Genomic DNA, 19,965 nt, shown 5'->3' with positions numbered 1-19,965 from the left:
TTAAATGGAATTTTAATTGATTTTAATTGCCATTTTCCCTCTGATAAACCCCTCTTTAGAGTTCAATAGCAGTCGATCAGCTTTTGTTGAGGGTTCATTTTTCTTTATGGTATGCTTACGTTATATATGTATGTATTATGCATTGCTCATACTTGTCAATTGCAGCTTTTAATATCTTTTGGAAAAAAATCAATATGAGAATCCAGAAAATGATTCTTAGCGACGCTAAAACTATTATTACTAGGCACTCTCATGTCACAGTGTTTAAAAACAAATCCCATTGTTTAAAGGTAGATTCTATGCTCATATTTTAGTCTAAAATTAAAAGCTGCGAGTCAAAATTAAGGGGGTTGCTCTTAGAAAGCCTCAATTAGAAGTAGTTATTGGAAATGTTAATCAATACTTATAATCTTAAGGTATGTGAATATGAGCCCATTTTCCTTAGAAAATTCTCCATGAAATCATGCCTAGCCAACCCTCATATGTTTTGCCATATTCAACACAAAATCATTCTTAAGATGATTAATTAATTAATTTTATGTTAGATGATACCAAGCTTTTCAAACACTAGGATGCTTTCCGTAAACAATTAGTATTAATAAGCGCTGTTCAACTGTAATTTTGTTGGATTATTTGTTTATAGCAGTGCTTTTCAGCCGACTTACATGTACCTGTTTGTATTGCTCAGAGGGGGGTGGAAGGAAATTCCTGAACGAAAACAATGTAATAATGAAATGTTAATAAACAAATAAATATAACTTTTCGTATCTTATGTAATTTGTCTCCATTCTGATACCATGTACATCATTTATTTCTGATATACTGATACTGAATGAGACCTAAAAACACTTTGTTTTTAAATATATCACTCCTTATGATCCCTGACACAGCCGTTTACTTTCCCCTTCCGTAATTAACGTCAGTCTTCTGCTCTCGACCGCATTTGCCAAGCCACCGTTAATATAATTATAGCCATCAGGCAGATGGGTGTCAGGGGTAAATGAGTTCTGAATCCGACTCCTAAATGTAAAGTTGCTGGTTACGCTTTCCCCCGCCATTAGTGGATACTGTGGGAAGACGATGTATAGGACGTGCATGAGCAGTTTATCTCAGTATTTCACTCTTATTGTACTCGCTGTCACTTAACGCACATTTAAGAAAACAAATTTTCCTTCCTGCGAAGATAACTAACTGTAAGCATCAATAACAATACACTAGATACAATGGCATGGCGAGAAATTTAGGCGTTCCTAAATAAACTCCCCCAAATTTATTGCTTTTCTTAAAGGGAAAGGTTTCCACATGTGAGTGAGGGAACTTTACTTGAACGTCTCATGTGTTCATGAGTTCGTACTTCTAGGGAAATAGAGTTTTGCAAAGTCGGCTTATTGTTAAACGTTAGGAATTCTAAATCTTTTTCCCTTTGAATTGTGGTTCAGTTTTATAAAAAGAAGTACTGGAGCTCATCTTATTTAGGGCTCCGGTGCGCTCCGGCTAAAATTGTAATTTATTTAAAAAATTGAGAAGCACCGGAGCCGGGCTCCGGCGCAATTTAAGCACTGGCCCGTTTGTTTCATGTTAGACTGAAAAGTTCTCCAGTTTATCTAACTCGGTTATCATCGTTACTCAACAGCCTGACTTAAAGGCCAAGTAAAAATCCATCATTGCTCACACTGCCGATAATCCGTAATTCTCCAGAAGCAGAATCTTCCTCTGATTGAATGACTTCATGAAACATCGTTTCGAACTCTCGGTTTTAGAACCCGTTGTTCAGAGAGTTCTAGGAGAAAAGCAGTTTTGTTTTGGGAAAAGTGCCTGTAGCGCTTCGCTTTTATATTTCTGATGCCAGTCTAACATTGGGTAAGCAATTAATAGCAATCATCTCTATTATGCTCCACACTTAGTTATTTCAGTTGTAAGTAAAAAAATATTGGGAAGCCACATGTCAAATGAAGTAGCTGACAATAACCTGGCTTTGAAAGTAATAATAATGCAAAAGAGATAACACCTAATTTATAACAAAACGCAAAGAAATGCAAATACAAAGCTAAACTATTTACTTAAATTATATCAGAAAAGTCGCTTACCGAAGGTTGTGTAGGGGTCAATCTGGTATGGAACTCGACCATCGGGCCACCGTTGGATGTCTTTAGGAATAGCATTTCGATCCTGAAAGGAATTATTAAAAGTTTATTATTATTATGCTCTTTCTTTCCTTAGCACCCTCTTTTTTGTAGTTGAGGAGTGAGGAATGATGGAGAGGGAGGGAAAGAAGCAAAAAAATACGAATCTTTGTTTTCTGAACACAAATTCTTACACTGAAAGAGAGTTTTATATAAAAAATTAGAGAAACAATTTAAAAATCGTTTATGTATTTACTGCGAGGTATATGATGATCTGCCACGAGAAAACAAACAAACGAAAATAGCAGAGTTTTTAGACAATGAAAAGCTTATAGACGAAAATACCGCGGAAAAAAGGACGGAGAAAATAAGAATATTTTATCAGAAGATATTCTTTGGTGATGCTCCCGTTTAATGTTGCTTCTTGTTTAATGGGCAGTTTCTTTACAATTGAAATTTTCGAAATTCGACGGGCAGTTAAAATTACCGTGATGAGGGAGAAAAAAATCTATGTGCATGAATACAGCTTAGTTCCTAACAATTGTGGTCATTTATCGATAGTTTCAACAAATATACTTCTGATAGTTATAAAAATAAAATAATGCAGTTTATTTAATTTTTGACATTCAACCCCGGTTTTCTGTCCATTTTTTTGTTTCGTGTACTCGTAATTTACAAATCACAGCATTTTTGAAGAACTGTATATAGTAGACATGATCAAAAGATTGATCAAAGCTGTTTCATTATACGTTTTGTAGATTAGGTTCAAACATCACGTCCCAGCATAAGCTTGATTTTATTATTAATACGGTTTAATACTGTTTTATATTTCACCCGGCGCTCTAGTCATCGATAACTTAGAAGACGGGAATGTGTTCAGTTTTATGAATTTGACAGGTAGATGACGATAAATTTTTGTGTAAATAGTGATCACAAACCAAAGAAGTTGCCATGTACTTTAGAAATATACGATACAGCGACCCTGGCCAGTTAATCAATCATGACATGCTTCTAAATATATCGCTAGCTTATTACCTAATTTGATCGTTATTTAGAGTTTTTAGCTCTTGTACCGCGAAGTTTCCTGTAAGGGGTAGAGAGATAAGAAATTAGCTTCTGTTGTGCAGCCTTGCTGTATAGCATAATAAATGTTGCTATAAGTTAAATACTTATAGAAATATATAACGTAGTCATATATCTGACACCCCAGTCTGCCATTAATTCACATAAAACAGCAAATTAAAAAAACATGAGATCATTTATCCAAAAGACATCTAATTTGTACAGGAATGGCTGTTACATTGATGCATTTGACGCATCACGACCAGCCTTGCAATATACAGGGTGATTCTAAATTGTTTTTACAAATTAAGACGGGTGATAGTACGCATCCAGATGAGCAATAATTACCATAGTACATAGGGTCGCATTCCACTCTGAGAAGCAGAAAAGGGGAATATGAGAATTCCAACCTGAACTTAAACAATGTTGGGAAAGCAATGAACAATGAGTTTAGTGAAAACCTCACAGAGAGTGCATAAAACGGATAAAACCGAAAACTTGGCATTCGAGTGTTAATTCGAGCTCAGACTTGGATGGTAAACACTGAAATGCACATGGTTGGCAAGGTCTCAACCTCGCAAATGATTGCAACAAGTTAATTATCTAAATTATTAGGGGAGAAAATTATCTAATAGGGGGAAAAAACTGCTACCTTGATATCAAGTATTAGTCTTCTATCCTGTCCTCCTGGACTTAATGTACTGTGCTCATTCTACTTGAAACGATATTCTTCTATGGGATACGAAGTTCTGACAGCGGGAACACGGCATGAACCTTTCATGCTAATCTCGGCATACAGAGAAGTTGGAGTCAGCTGATAATATTCAGCTCTTGATTAGATAATTAACTTGTTGAAATCGTTTGCGAGGTTGAGACCTTGCCAAACAAAGATGTGCATTTGAGTGTTTGCCATCAAAGTCCGGGCTCGAATTAACACTCGAACGCCAAGTTTTCGGGTTTATCCGTTTTGCGTACTCTCTGTGAGGTTTTCACTAAACTCATTGTGCAACTTTTGGTCTCATTCATCCGCTCTCCCAACATTGTTGTAAGTTTCAGGTTGGAATTCTAGTATTCCGCTTTTCTGCTTCTCAGATTTTAATGCGACCCTGTGTTCTATGGTAATTACTGCTCATCTGGACGAGTACTATCACCCCTCTGAATTTGTAAAAACAATTTAGAATTATTGTGTATAAAACTTAATCGATTTATTTCTTTATCGATTAATACTTTTTTTTGGCTGCATCGAGAATAATATTCTAGCAAAATCATCATATTTTTAAAGAGCAAAAGAAAGATGTAATGTCAGAACTATTTTTTTAAACTTTTATTTCTTTAGCAAAGGATTATGCAACAACGTATAACTACTTACCACATTCCGATCGATGCCCAAAATATCCCCTTCAAATAAATCTAGATTCTCCAAAGCTTCATCTTTGCTATATCCTGCAAAACAGAATCTCTGATAGTCATAATTCTAAATAAATAGGAAAGACAGAATTTCCAGATTTGCTGAAAATGTTAACTAAATTTTGATCATAAAATTCTGTTAGTAAGGTGAGCCAGATGTTCTAAAATCTTTCATTACCAAACGGCAGCAATTGCTCTGGAGTGATACAAAATGCTTATTGTATCACTGCATATCTTTTGAACTGTTGGGAATTATTTTGAATCTTTCCATGGTTTAGGTTTAAGAAGAGAATTAACCATTTATGTTTCAAATTACTTTATTTTTTGAAAAAGAGTTTGCAAATTTTTAATATATTTCTGTATTTTATTTCTGTTTGCATGAAAAACAGCTCACATTAAACTTACAAAAACATTTTATGTTTTTCACTGTTTTTTTTTTTTTTTTTTTTTTTAAATTTAAAATTTTGGCTTAAAAGTCTCGTTGGGGCATATGTGGGAGATTATATTGATGGGACTTTTAAGTCCCGTAGGGAAATAAAGCGTTAAATACGGTAGGTCTTTATACTATGATAGTTTTGATAGTATAATAACTCCTAATAAAAACACAATTTATTTTTATAATGACCATGTAAAATGGAAAATAAAGAATTGTAAAAATGAGATAAATTGTTTCCACAGTCCAATTGGTAAAATAAAAACATCCATGTTCCTACAATCAAAATAACATGAAATATTATTAATTTAATTTTTTAGGGACCTACACAAGTATTGCTGATAGGAGCTGCTCATATTGTGTTCTCAGCTGCAAATTTTGAAAGATATATTTTATGTCAGGTAAACATTGATATGGAAGTATGAATTTGGAATTTTTACTTTTGTATTTATAAAGCTAAAAATATACGTTCTTAAAGAAATCCAATGAATCAAAACGTTTCAAATGAATAATTGTTTTCAAGTGAAAGTTCAATCGTTCATTCCTCTGACACATATTTAGCAATAAAAAGAAAAACACACACACGCACAAAGTAGAAAGCACATATAAAAAGGAACTTATTAGAAGCCTCAAATAAAAATGCAAACTACGTATATTTTGTTATAAGTTCTTACTTTATTAAATTTATCATGATCTAAAACCCTGTTGCGAACTCTAGTCCATAGGTGGCGCTGATATCCCAGAACTGTTTTATGATTTGTTAGTTTTTAGAATGCAACTAGATGTATATAAGTTCAGAGCAGGACTTAGAAGACGGTTTATCTCTGGTTCACAGTGTAAGTTGTCCCTCATTATATTGTGCTAATAAAAGATAAATGTCTAAAATACTGTCTGAAAAGCTCTTGATATCAAGAGCTTGGTAAGAACCTTTTTATTTTATTCTTTTAAAGAATTAAATTTTTTAAAAAAAGATTTTAAAGAACAACTTGCTTGATTTATTTCTGAAAAATCGGTGCCATTTATATATATATAACTGTTTGAATGATGTTTAGTTGCCTTTGTTAACATCTTTCTGAAACAACTGATATTGTAAAAAAATGCAAAGACAGTCGATTCTGCTTAAAATTATTTGTTCAGTCAATTTATTTGCTACGCAAGTAAAATAATTAGCAAAAGATTACTAACAAAGAAGTATTTCGTGATTAAGGTATTTCCTCTTCTTTCATTTTCAGATACATTATTACGTATGTAGACATTCTTTCAAGCATATTTTTGTTCCGCATAAATGTGTAATCCAGTAGTTTTAAAAGAAGACTATGGGGTTCCAACCTTGAATTTACAGCTATGTGTGTGGAACTTTGAGGACTGGTAAGCGAATAATCGCTTTAGCTCTGGAAACAGAAACGTAAACTCAAGAAGGGTTAATTACCCTTTATTGCTCAAAATAGGAATTAACAGATGGCCCCTTTCTCAGAACGTACAGGAAAGCCTCTACTTGGGCTTGAACTCAAGAGTACTAAGAAAATCAAACTTAATGCTTAACTAAAAGATATAGTCGAAGCTATCAAAAATTCTAAAGGCGTTGGCCCTTAAACGTTAACTCAACGGCAAGGCTATTAAGGGCCTGAAATACGGCCGAGCATAACCAAACTTAGAGTGTAGCTTAGAAAGTGCCACACTTATTGCCAAGTGTAGCTTAGAGAGAGTGTAACCAAAAGGCAAATGCGCGCTAGTCAGAATATCTGGCTCTCTAACGGAGTCAGTGGAATTTCGACTTAGGTGCAGCTCTTCCTTCATTTGCATTAACCGCGATTCCAAAAACACACTCTGGTTGGAAATTTGTAAGCTGAAATTAGAAGGGACAGGAAAGTATCTTTAACTAAAGATAATTGTTAGAAACTTAGGATAAACCTTACAAGACAATAAAAGGTTTGAGAACATTTTGATACCATTTAAATATTAAATTCATGTACGAGTGGAAAACGTTAAATTTGTATAGCGAATTTGTGAAAAATTAAGTTATCAACAGAAAACTGTATAGTATCTCGAAAATCATTTTGTGAATTTGAATGAAATTCCTCACTGAAATACTTAATGACGTGAGTGATCAATAAAACAATGAAATAACAGAAACAGAATACTTAAGATTAAATTCTTGCGATATACAAATTTTTGTAAAGATTCCCAACACGTGAGGTCGTAGATCTCCTAGAAAGACAATGATAAAAAGAGATCATGTTAATCTCAAATACCCATGCAAATCTAACAACGTGTCTTTATGTTATTAATGAGGTTGTTAAGAAGTGCAAATTCTAACTTATTTTAATTCAATCCTTCACTTTACACGAGGAAGAATAATCACGCTTCAGTGACTCTTCGAAGGATATTTCACATATGTTTTATTTTAACGGAGTTATGGCCTAAAGATTAATGTGGCTCGTTGAGCGAATTTCTTCTCTCTGAAGAAATTGAGGGCCAGTGGATTTATGTTTCTGGTAGCATTGCCGACCACGGAAATGAACTAGGAACCGATAACAATTTGGAAAAGCTTCACACAGTATGCTGGGATGCCATTCCTATAGTTATTTACTGTTGCATTGTCTTCATTGAAGATAAGTATTTGCACACTATAATTGAGATCCTTGTGCAACTATAGCTGCTCTCCCTCTTATGTTTGAAGACTGGACACGTGTTCATGATATGGCCAGGCAAAAACACAATGACAGTTAGTTTGTGCACTGTATAAGGCTATATTAGACAACAGAACGGAGGCCCATTATTATTGGGTCCAGAAATGATGTCATGCAAAACCATGAAAAACAGCTTTTGGATGAAAGGGTTCAGATGGATACGCAGCATTAGTAATCGGACGTAAAACCCCTTCTGCGAGATTTGTCCATATTTGTTCCAACGGCAATGGCTTGGCATACAAGAGAATTGTCTGGTCCCGCATGTACACAAGTCATCAACTACTTAACAGCAGTTCATGGTTTTGAAAATGTATATTATCCTCAAACTGTTTTAGTCTGCTCTTTAAACAATTTTACCAATTTTTTAGAACAGTTTTTGCGATATTTATATTATTTTCTGTAGGTCGCTTTTGGAATGGCAGGCCATCTTGTACACTGCTAAAAAAAAGGGGGGGGGGGCAGTGCTATATCTCTCGTTCTACTGGGCCGATTGACAAAATTCAAACGGCATTTTTCATGTCTCGAAAGCGCGACTTAGGATATATATTAGATTTATATATAGCACTATTCTAACATAAGTAGTTTGACACAAAATCGGACTTTTTCTGACATAACATACCAATTTTTTTCCATATTTCAATTCTAGGACTCAAATTATGCCAGAATGCCGAGTTTTGTAAAAATCGTACGAGTAGCTTTTAAAATATTAGCTCCTCAATGTTAATTGAATGTGGCAAATATTTATTAATATCTCTTTTTTTATTAAACTTTTTTGATTTTTACTTTCCCATTTCGAAATTTAGGTTCATTCCAAATAAAATTTACCCATTTTTTGTGTTTTATTTTTTAAATTTATATTTTAAATAATTTTTATAAATTTTTCGAAAAAAATTTTGAATTATAACCTATAAAATTTTTACCATCATCTTAAAGTAGGTGCATTTCTAAGCATACCTGTAAAACATTAGACTTTTTTATTCAAAAGTTTCGAAGATATACACGAATTTATATGTTTTCGCGTTTTGAAATTTGACATCTTTTTTTTTGAGCGATAATAACGCCAAATCTGGCTTATGGATTTTTGTTACAGTTGTAGTGTTGCGTGGCCCCAACTTGTCAGCAATTGTGGTAGTGACTGCTATGAACTGTAAATTACACAAACTCGTAAGAAGGGTTTAAATCCCTTTTTATTCCACTTTAGAAATAACAGCTGCGTTCACTTGACGCTCACAAACTACGCCGACACGGCGGTTCAACAAAAACAGAACTGTGGAATTAAAAATTAATGACAAGATGAATAAACAACTAGATCACTACCTACGAGGCTCTAAAATCGTAACTAACTTAACCGCGTTCTAAAATACAGCTGAGATTCAGCAAGCTCATTAAGCAGTTGAAAGATTCAATGAACTGCCGAGATAGGCACACAGGCCGAAACGCGCGGTTCTGAAATTTCTACCTAGCAACCTTCACGTTAGCGATTCAAGAAGCACACATACAATCTCGTTTCCCTTCTATTTAAACTCAACTTACTTCTGCTAAAATTTGAATATACTGCGGGTTCTACTACAATTTACATACTCTCGCATTGGCAATTCTAGGGAAAAGTAAAGGCTTGACAGGAAAGATAGCTTAAACTTAAAATAAATGTTAGTTAAAATAAATATAAACCCTACACAGTAAATTGCCACAGCTATTTTTAACCTTAAATTTCAAATAAAATTTTACGGAGAATTAATTATATGAAATTTTTTCCCTCAATCATGCGTAATAAATATTTATTAATACTATAAGAAAAGCTATTTTTTTAAATTATAGATGATATTCAAATTTTTAACTATTTTTTTAAATTTCTCTCTTTCTTCTTTTTTTAAAAAAAATATTTTTAAGAGTACATTTTTTTCTTCGGGGTTTTATCGTCTGCTACTTTACTTTAACTTCGTTTAAATCGAATTGTCTAAAACTGATAACTTTCGTTTGACGTTTATTTGAATTTTATCAAAATATTTTATGACAGTAACTGCATAATTCATTTCTAATCAAGCTGTTGCTTATGAAGTGGCTGAAAGAGCGGCTGATACTATCATCCATATTTTTAAAGCACAGTATATTTTTATAGAAACATAAGATTTAGAATAATCATTTTTAGAAAAGTCAAATTATGATATAAACGTACAACCCTCTAGAGACCGAAATAATGGAAGTTCAGTGGTTATGTAGAGATGATCTGCAGCTACTTAATGGCTGAATAAGTCAGCAGGTTCTGTGGAGAAGTAAGAATAATTATATAAACGGCATGCAACATTCTGAATTCAATTAATAACGAGGGTACAATGTTTATTAAATGAATTTAAGAAGTTAAACATAAAAAATCAACTAATTTTTTATTCTAAAATGTATTTTTATACGTAGCGTATTTTCATTATATCCTTAAGCCCACCATCGGCCAAACGATAAAGACACTGAACACTGGTAGTTCGGTCCGAGTTTCGAATCCCGCGAACGGGCTGGCTGCATGGGTGTTTTCGTGGTTTTCCCCATGTGTAACGTACATACGAGCCAGTTTTCCTTCGAAAGTCCTCCACGAAGGCATTCCTCCCTTTAGGCAGATAGTCCAGGTGTGCTTTGCCATAATTAGATAATCCAATCCAATCCATTATATCCTTAAAATTCTAATTTAGAATGTAATTGTCAAGAGCTGAATTCTAATCATCAGTAATATAATAAGTAATTATTACTTATTATATTACTGATGATTATATATAATAAATATATATACATATATATTATATATAATATATATAATTACATTATAAGAAGGATTTATTAATAACCGTAATAATTACTTATTATATTATAATATATATATTATAATATAATAAGTAATTATTACGGTTATTAATAAATCCTTCTTATAAAGTAATTGCAAATATTTCAAAAAACTTTCTGTCTGAATGCAAATATTTTATTATGCAAATACTTATAATTTTATATTTATCAAGATCACACACGATAATATTCATTTGCATTTCAATTCTTACCGTGAGCTCTAGTAGAAGTTACAAATCAATTATATTTAATTAAGGAATGACCATCTAAGTTTAGAAGCAGTGTACCGTAACAGCAATTATTGGCGCCATATCTTTCATGTTACTCGCGATTGGCAAGCTACATGATTTTTAATGAATATTCGGGTTTTGCTAGTAACTTCACTTGGAAATCGCGCTTTGGTTATTTGAACATAGAAAGAACTTGGGAGCTATTTGGTTAAGATGCTTTCATAGAGAACCATTGTAAAGAGAACCTAGATGAAGAGAAACCAGCCATGCAGCCTGGGTTAGACTTCGCAACAAACAATTAGTATTTAACAATCTCCCAAATGCTAAGCAACTGGTGAGGCTCCAATTAAATCTCCAATTTAATATTTTATTTGTAAACATTTAAGATATTGTTGTATTCTTCGGCACAAAAAGCAGAATTTAAGTTTTGTTAACTCGTTAGTAAACTACCAAGCCGTAGTGCAAATGAATATTCAATTTCTTTTGCAATAATAAAGAAGTGTTTAAATCCAGTGATATTAGGTTTGTTTTACAAGCTCAGGATCAAAACGATTGTGCAATTACCCGAGTAGTTGACTTGTAAATGGCTGTGAATTAAGCAGATGACTTACGTTATTCAGTCAGAAAACGTATTCTAAATGTTTTGTATCGCATGACAGTGAATCTTTTTATTATTCAATAATTAATCGGAGAACCGCTTGTGTTCCGAAAATAAGTATGTGTACTCAATCGTCCTGCATGTTCTACAAGTTTGTCTTCTTGTGATTTTTTTTCTTTTCCAAAAACTAAAGTTGCCTCTCAAAGGAAAGTTTTTTGACATTGAAGAGAAAAAAGTAGTACGACATCTACTTTTAGGATTGGATTGGACTGGATTATTAAATTACGGCAAAGGACACGATGGCTATCTGCCTAAAGGGAGGCATGCCTTCGTGGAGGACTTTCTAAGGGAAACTGGCTCGTATACACGTTGCACACGGGGAAAACCACGAAAACGCCGATGCAGCCAGGCCGTTCGAGGGATTCGAACCTCGGACCGAACTACCAGTGTTCATCGTCTTTACCGCTCTGCCGCTGGTGGGCCATCTACTTTTAGAGGCATGTCAAAAACAGATCTCTGCAAGCCTTCTCATCCATTACATGTTGTGCAGCCAGACAAAAAGTTGCATCAGCGTAAATTCTATAATTTATTTTTATTACACTTTGATTACTTTATTAATATACACTGAATATATACTAAAGCTTTTGCTTCAGCTTCAGTAATTCGGAATTTTTGACGGAATTGTTGTCGGAACTAGGACTTAGAAGATAAGTCAAATTGAGTATTTCTATAATCCAATAAATTCAAGGTCGAAGTTTCAATATTTTATTTTCGTACAGAGGGGAAATTGTGTCAGTTCTGGTCCATTATCCTAAGTATATTTGCTTCGATTTTTTATTTTTTTCCATAAAAGCGAAAATCTTACGCATGGTATACATATAACGCATAGCTTCAAATTAAAATTTAATAATATACAGGGTGGTTATAATAAAAGTTCCACTTTGAAACGGTCATAAAAGGAAAACTGCTGGATCAAATGTTATCAAACTTGGTAACCGTGTAAAGGAGGTCATGGAAATTTATTTTCCCCGAAAAAGAGAAAGTTCGAAACCTCACTACCAGAGGAGAAATGGCGCTGTATGCAATATTGTTAAACGAAATATGAGTTGGAATCTAACTTAACCTTTTGTTACACGGGTTTAATATGTTGTATACCCTTAAGAAACTTTGAAGTAAGCGAATTACCATTTAAAGGCGTTGAATTCGATAAAAGTCGAGTGCGCCATCCGTGTAAGGGAGAAATTCGTCCTTGAAAACCACGAATTAGCGATTAGAAAATGTCGCAAATCACTCGCACAAGTGCGTACCATCTCGAAATCGTTTTCTTACAGATCGCTGATTTGTAATATTTGAAGCCTGAATTCGGCCTTAAAACATGAAGATACTGATTCAAAAAGCTTTTAATCAATTTAGGCCAAAGAAATCCCTCATGTTATCTACCTAGTTCCATTGCATTCTCCTACTGCATTCGATTGCATAGCAGTCATTCCACGCCTTCTGGTGTGGAATGACAGCTAGTTTCATAACTGAACCATTTTTCTCTGAAGAGACGTCGACAGCTGGATCACTGTGATTGCAGCTCGTGTAGGGTCAATGTTAAAATGTTTCGTGATACATGAACTGCAGGAACGTGGCATTTTAGATACTAGGATTTTTATGCAAGGCTGGGCCTCACCTCACATGTGTCGCACAGTTACTTAGGCAACATTTCACGTATGAACGACTTATAGGCCGACACTTCCCCCACTTCCCATCAGACCTCAACCTCTGTGACTTTTGGCTATGGGATTATCTCAAAAGCACTGTTTATGGTTAAAATCTAAACAATTTGGCAGAAATGAAAAATGTGATACACCGACATGTCCGTAACATTCCTCCTGATATGCTAAGAGCTGCTGTTGAGAATGCCGTAACATGTTTTAACTTGCTTTCGGAAAATGCTGGACGCTACATTGAACATGCTTTGTAACACGTTTCGAAAACGATTAAACACATTTTAAACCGATGTTTTCATGTCTTATTTCATTTAACAATATTGCTTACAGTTCCGTTTTCACCCCGAAGGTGAGTATTTGAACTCTTTTTTTTTTTTTTTTTCTTCCCCGAGGAAAATAAATTCCCATAACCTTCTTTATACGATTCCCAAGTTTGATAACATTTGGTCCGGTAGTTTTCCTTTTATGACCATTTCAAAGTGGAACTTTAATTACAACCAGCATGTAAATTAAATTTTAAAAGTTTGACAGTTTGGTTCAAGGCCCAGCTTTAAATATATATATATATAAATTTTTATATTAATCCTCTTAGAAAGAATGTTTAAAGAAGCTAATTTTTCTCTCGCGTTATAGATTGTATAAAAAACATGATCTTTAATATGATTTAGATTGTTTCAGCCGATATAAGAATCGGGTCACTCGGTGGTACAGAATAAACACTGCTGAACTGTTTTATTTCTTTGTCATTTAGCTAAAAATCTTTTAATTAAAATATTTATCCTTTGGACTTTGCTCTATACTTTGTTTATAGTTAAAATGTCTAGAAAATGAAAAGCTGTCTTCAGCTGAAACGCAGTTGATGTAATTCATATTTTAAAAAAATTGACAAGAATGCCAAATTTATGGAAGTCTAACAATCGAAAAATCTTAATTTCCTTGTGTGAGCACTGAAAATAACTGTAGAAGGAAAGAAGAAAATTAGGGAAAAAAGTAAGCAAACATTTGAGGGGAAATTTGGCTGTCAGACATACCAAGATGTTTAAAAAAGTTGGACGCTTTTGAATATACTTTCAGGATACTTTAAAGAATTTAGGTGTTCAAAGAGAAAACACTTGGACGTGTACACCAGCAAATACCATCAATTCAGCTTGTGTTAACAGAAAATGCAAAAATGATATCATTGCAGATTAAAGTGAAGAGCGACTGGTTTTAGACTATATGGTTCGGTTTTAGACTGGTATTTCGGTCCGAGGTTCGGGCTGGCTGCATAGGCGTTTTGGTGGTTTTCCCCATGTGTAACGTGTATACGAACCAGTTTCCCTTAGAAAGTCCTCCCGAAGGCATCCCTACCCTTAGGCAGATAGCCCTAGTGTGCTTTGTCATAATTAAATAAACCAAAACCTCTTGATGAAACCAGCCTTTCCTTTCATCTCATACCTTCAAAATGCTAACCTCTAAAGATTAATAAAGGCTGTGACTTAAATACTGATGAAATGGATTGAATTGGATTATTAAGTTACGGCAAAGCAGGGCTATCTGCCTAAAAGGAAGGATGCCTTCGTGATGAACTTTCTAAGGGAAAACAGCTGGCATACACGTTACACATGAGAAAATCCATGAAAACGCCCATGCAACCAGCCCGTTTACCGGGATTCGAACCCCGGCGTGAACTACCAGTATTCAGCGACTTTACCGCTAGGCTGTTTGTGAGCTTTTGTGAAATGGAAGGCGCTAACTTTATTTAAAATGATTGTCAGAAATACAAGATGTTTCGAAAAGTTGGATGCTTTTTAATATACTTCCAGAATGCCTGAAGAAAAAGAGTAAGAATAAAGCAGAATGCCTGAAGAAAAACTGTTTAAAGCAGTGTATGCAAGTAATCCTAAGTTAAAATGTCGGTTATACATCTTTCTTATTTGTATATCTTTTCTGAACGGAACATTGTAAGGCGTGTTAAGTGTGCTTTACTGTATTTTCTCTTTTAATATACGCAGTTTTCAAATACATCGTAGCCTGAGTTACAAAGTATTCTTCCGAAAGAAACGCAATTCAAATAAATAAAATCAAATTCTGGAAAATTTATATTAATAAATATATTTAAAATGCTCGGTTCGAATGAATAAATAGAAAATTTTAAAATAATTATCCGAAGAGGCAATGCAACACTAACAATTAAAATAAAAGTCTAAAAATTAAAAAATTACCTAAAATAGTAACTATGACTAAAAATATAGTATAAACAAAAGTATTTGAAAAAAAAATAAATAAACAATAAAAAATTGCTTAAAATTAATAACAGTTATAATTAAAAATATAGTATAAAGAACATTATTTGAAAGAAGGAACGATTGAGCCTTTTTTTTCCTATTTGAAAGAAGGAACGATTGAGTCTTTTTTTCCTCTCACGCACTATGTAAAAATGGAAATGAAAATAGGTTGCCACATATTAAGAAGTTCGCCAAGTGAACTAATTTTGGCGCAAACTGAATAAAAAGCGCCAACATAAATTGTTGAATTTCTCCGTAAATTTCGCACCAAATTTTACAAAATAATAATATTTAGACATAATTAATAAGAATCGAAATATGTAAAAAAATTGGTATGTTATTTCAGAAAATGTCCGATTTTGTGTCAAAATACCTATGTTAAAATAGTGCAATATATAAATCTAATACATATCCTAAGTCGCGCTTTCGAGACATGAAGAACGCAATTTGAATTTCATGAATCAGCCCAGTAGAACGGGAAATATAGAACTGTCCCCTCTTTTTTTTTTTTTTTTTTTTTTTTTTTTTTGAGCAGTGTACATTGGTACCTTCCATACCGAGTTGTCATTTAAACCAACGATGGCCTATTAAAATTCCTTAAGGGTCACGCAATCAGAATACTTGCAATCATGGAGCCAGAGCTGTATGTCTTTTTTTACAATTCTTTTTAAAATTCAGTATCAGGTATAAATCTTATTAGTTTATTGTCAAAAAACTGTATAGTATCTCGAAAAGCACTATGTGAATTTGAATGAAATTCCTCACTGAAATACTTAAGTGAGTGATCAATAAAAACAATTAAAAAAAAAAAAAAAAAAAAAAAAAAAAAAAAAAAAAGAACACGTAAAATTAAACTCCTACGATATGCAAACTTTTGTAAAAATTTTTGTAATTGATTACACATTATTTGTGATTTTAAATAACACAATTTTTTCATAACACTGCTACTTTCTTCCTTTTCTCTTCATTCATTCATTCATTCATTCTCTCTCTTTTTTTCATTATTCCCTTGAAAGAAAAATCACGTTGAAGTCACTAGTTGTTACTAAACCTAGTTAATAAGAACTAGTAAGCCTCAGATTCTCTAACGAATCGAGTAACGCTTTATATTAAAATGACCAACCAACATACACTGTGTGTGTGTGTGTGGGGGGGGAAGACAGTTCTATATTTCCCGTTCTACTGGGCCCATTGACAAAATTCAAATTGCGTTTTTCATGTCTCGAAAGCACGACTTGGGATATATATTATATTTATATATAGCATTGTTCTAACATAGGTATTTTGACACAAAATCGGACTTTTTCTGAAATAACATACCATTTTTTTCCATATTTCGATTCTACGATTCAAATTATGTCTAGATATTAAATTTTGTAAAATCTGGTGCGAAATTTACGAAGAAGTACAAAAATTTATCTTGCGTAATTTTTTCAGTTTGCGCCAAGAATAATTCATTTGGCGAATGTGGCAACTAATTTTCCTTTCCCTTCCATTATGCTGGAGCGGAAAAAAGCCACCACATCTGTTCTACTTCCAAATAATTTTAGCAAAAGGTCTAAACCACATTTGATGTTTTATCGCTTTCAATAAATATGCCAAATTTTAAAACGGGCCAATATATAAATTCACGTATATCTTCGGAAATTTTGAATAAAAAACTGTAATTTTTACAGGTATGCTTAGAAATACATCTACTTTAAGATGATGGTAAAATTTTTATTTAGATTATGATTAAAATTTTTTTTTGAAAAATGTATAAAAATTATTTTAAAATACAAATTTTAAAAATAAATAAAAAAAATTATTGAATTTTACTTGGAATGTACCTAAATTTCGAAATGTGAAAGGAAGAATCAAATAAGTTTAATAAAAAAAGAGAGATTAATAAATATATACCAAACTCAATTAACATTGAGGAACTAAAATTTTGAGAGCATTTCAGAAAAAGTCCGATTTTGTGTCAAAATACCTATATTAGAACGATGCTATATATAAATCTAATACATATCCGAAGTCGCGCTTATGAAAAATGCAAGTTGAATTTCGTCAATCGGCCCACCAGAACGAAAGATATAGAACTATCCCCCCCTTTTTTTTTCGCAGTGTAGCTGTGTCCTGTTCCAGAGTTCAACTTTTGTCTTGAATCCCCAGTGATCAGGCTCGAATAATTTTTTTAATGCGTTAATAATGACGTTACCTCGTCGAATGTATGGAAAGAACTGATATTTTTTTGACTGCTCAATGATCTCTCTCAGACCGTTTTTGATTACTCTCATTTTCGAAAATATGACTTGTAAACGTAAAGACATAATCCGAGTCAGTCACGCTACACACACTTTTTTCCCTCTTCCCTCTTTTTTTTTTTCTGCTTTTCTAAATCATATTAACTAAGATGCTAATGTCATGTATAAACTTTGTGAATAAACATGCCAGAAGAGAAACAAATTAATCAAAATTTGGAACCTTTTATATAACTCCAAGCAGTAACAATTTTTGCAGGCGACGATATCATTCTCAGGATATTTTCATCAATTTTAGATCGCAGATATAAATAGTATAACGAATAAAAAAAGTATGGCAACACTTAACACTCTGTAAACGTGAACACTGATACACTGACTGCGTCCACGGCATACACAATTTTTTCTTTTCACCTTTTCTAGTATAAGATAATAAGCGGGCTGAAATAAATAAATTTGCAACCTGAATGTGGCCCACGATATGCCTTCCGGATATTGCGAATTTAAAACGATTGGGAAAATTAAGGTTATAGAAATGCGATTTACCCAACCTTAACCACTAATGAAAAACATGAACTTGTAAACGTTACTTTCTTATTCGCTTTATAAATTACTAGATTACAACATTTTCATACCAAATACAAGCCATTTTCTATTTGGAAATCATCCACGACGGTATCCTTTACTTTACGAGAGAAAGACCTAAACAAACGTATCCAGCAGATACGCAAAATACATTCATCACTTAAAAGACCAACGCATTTCTCAATGCTACTGTTCACTATTATTATAGGTAAAATTTTATTGAGGTATTTGAACTACAGTGTTCACCCTCAGAGATTTTGCTGGAGATATACTATTTCCAAAGCACTAAATGCGAATATATCCGTCAAAATTGAACGTCAAAGCTGTTATTAGGAAAATTCTATTGACTATTATGAGTACCACTTAAACGGCACCTATCCAAATAAGCTAATTTATTTTAATTCGCCTTTTTAAGACAACGTTAGTTATTTTATTAATTAATATTTGAATGAATTCAAAATAACTTACTAGGGTTTTAAACGATTAGCCGGAAGCTGATTGTATTTATATAAATATTGTTGTCTATGATGTTTGGAGTTGTAGAGTTAAAATTTTTCAAGTTTCCAAATAGTCATATTTTGATTAAAAAATTTCTTTTAACTTTTAGCTTTCATCCCTGAGTTCTTTTATCGTTGGGGGGAGGTATATCTCAGAGTACAAATTTAACACTTCATCAATTCAATTTATTATAATTAAAAAATTTTAAATACTTTGGAAAATAAGATAAATACAAAATGTAACCAACTTAAGTCAGCATTAAGGTGAAATTCAGCCTTACTCAACGTTAATTTTAAAGAAATGTTCCACGTATTTCCCCAAAACGGATACAGGTCCCTCTTTCTCAAGCAATAAAATTATTCTGCGCCGTTTTACTAAAATTCCATCTTTTAAACAGATGAAATAATAATAAACAAAAAAAGGAGCAGATTTAATCCCATCTTTCTCACAACATCAGAAGTAAAGCTATGAAAAGCTATGAAAATTGATAACAGGAAGTTTAATTATTCATAAAGACTCCCAGCATATTTCAGAAAGTATGAATCAGAAAAGGAAAAAGTATTTTCAATAATATTAGCAAAGCTAAAATTAAAATAATGGTCAAGAGATCGACAATAATTAGCGATGAAAGCTTTATCATTTTCTCCTTTTCTGATGTAAAATATGTCATTCTTCAATGCAAAACATTAATCTATCTTAATTTGTAGTGATGCAGGTTAAACCATGCAAGGTAATGTTATAAATTCACCAAGAAACAGAATCTGAAATAGAGACTTCCAAGAGAGAATAAGAAATTATACTAATAAGTGGGGAAAAGAGAAATGTCTGCACTCTGAAGAATAAAGATAATAATAATAATTACCTCCTAGAGAAGGAGACGTGAAAGTCAGGGTAATGAAGCACAAAATCCAAACCATTTTCTTACTTGTGGACATCTAGTCTGTTGTTTTCAAGCACAAGGTAAAGCAACTGTATCCGCAGATGTGCATTTTCTCTTAGAACTTTCCAGTTGTTATCAGTTACTGATATAGAAATTAAATTTTATCAATTTGTCATATATTCATCTTGTGTCAGAAAAACATTTATTCTGTGGCTGCAGCTGTTTTACGAAATACAATTATTCGTCTTCGTACAACTCTATTCTCTCATTTCTTTCATTCAAAGCATTTATATCTATCTATCAAAAATACAAGTATAATAGACTCCGCTTATCCTATAAAAAAGCCGAAATCCACATGGTGTAACTCTTTCCTTTATCTTCTAAATTAGGACAATAAATTGCTTC

General features: G+C 32.9%; 1 protein-coding gene across 1 annotated transcript in view; it reads right to left on the bottom strand.

Moving 5' to 3' along the window:
- Positions 1-19,685, bottom strand: part of LOC118199552 (astacin-like metalloprotease toxin 5) — a 48,975-nt gene extending 29,290 nt beyond the window's left edge. The window contains exons 1-3 of the mRNA XM_085824589.1: positions 19,543-19,685; positions 4,555-4,628; positions 2,088-2,169 (exon numbers count right to left, since the gene is read on the bottom strand). Of these exons, the coding sequence (XP_085680715.1) occupies positions 2,088-2,169; positions 4,555-4,628; positions 19,543-19,615 (229 nt within the window). The 5' untranslated portion in view covers positions 19,616-19,685. The remainder of the gene's footprint in view (positions 1-2,087; positions 2,170-4,554; positions 4,629-19,542) is intronic.
- Between the last annotated feature and the right edge of the window lie 280 nt (positions 19,686-19,965).

This window comes from Stegodyphus dumicola, chromosome 1 (genome assembly GCF_044657685.1).
Source record: "Stegodyphus dumicola isolate Sdum_Otavi_A_Nest chromosome 1, ASM4465768v1".
NCBI lineage: Eukaryota > Metazoa > Arthropoda > Arachnida > Araneae > Eresidae > Stegodyphus > Stegodyphus dumicola.
The sequence above is the reverse complement of the archived record's forward strand: the minus strand, read 5'-3'. Positions and strand labels throughout refer to the sequence as shown.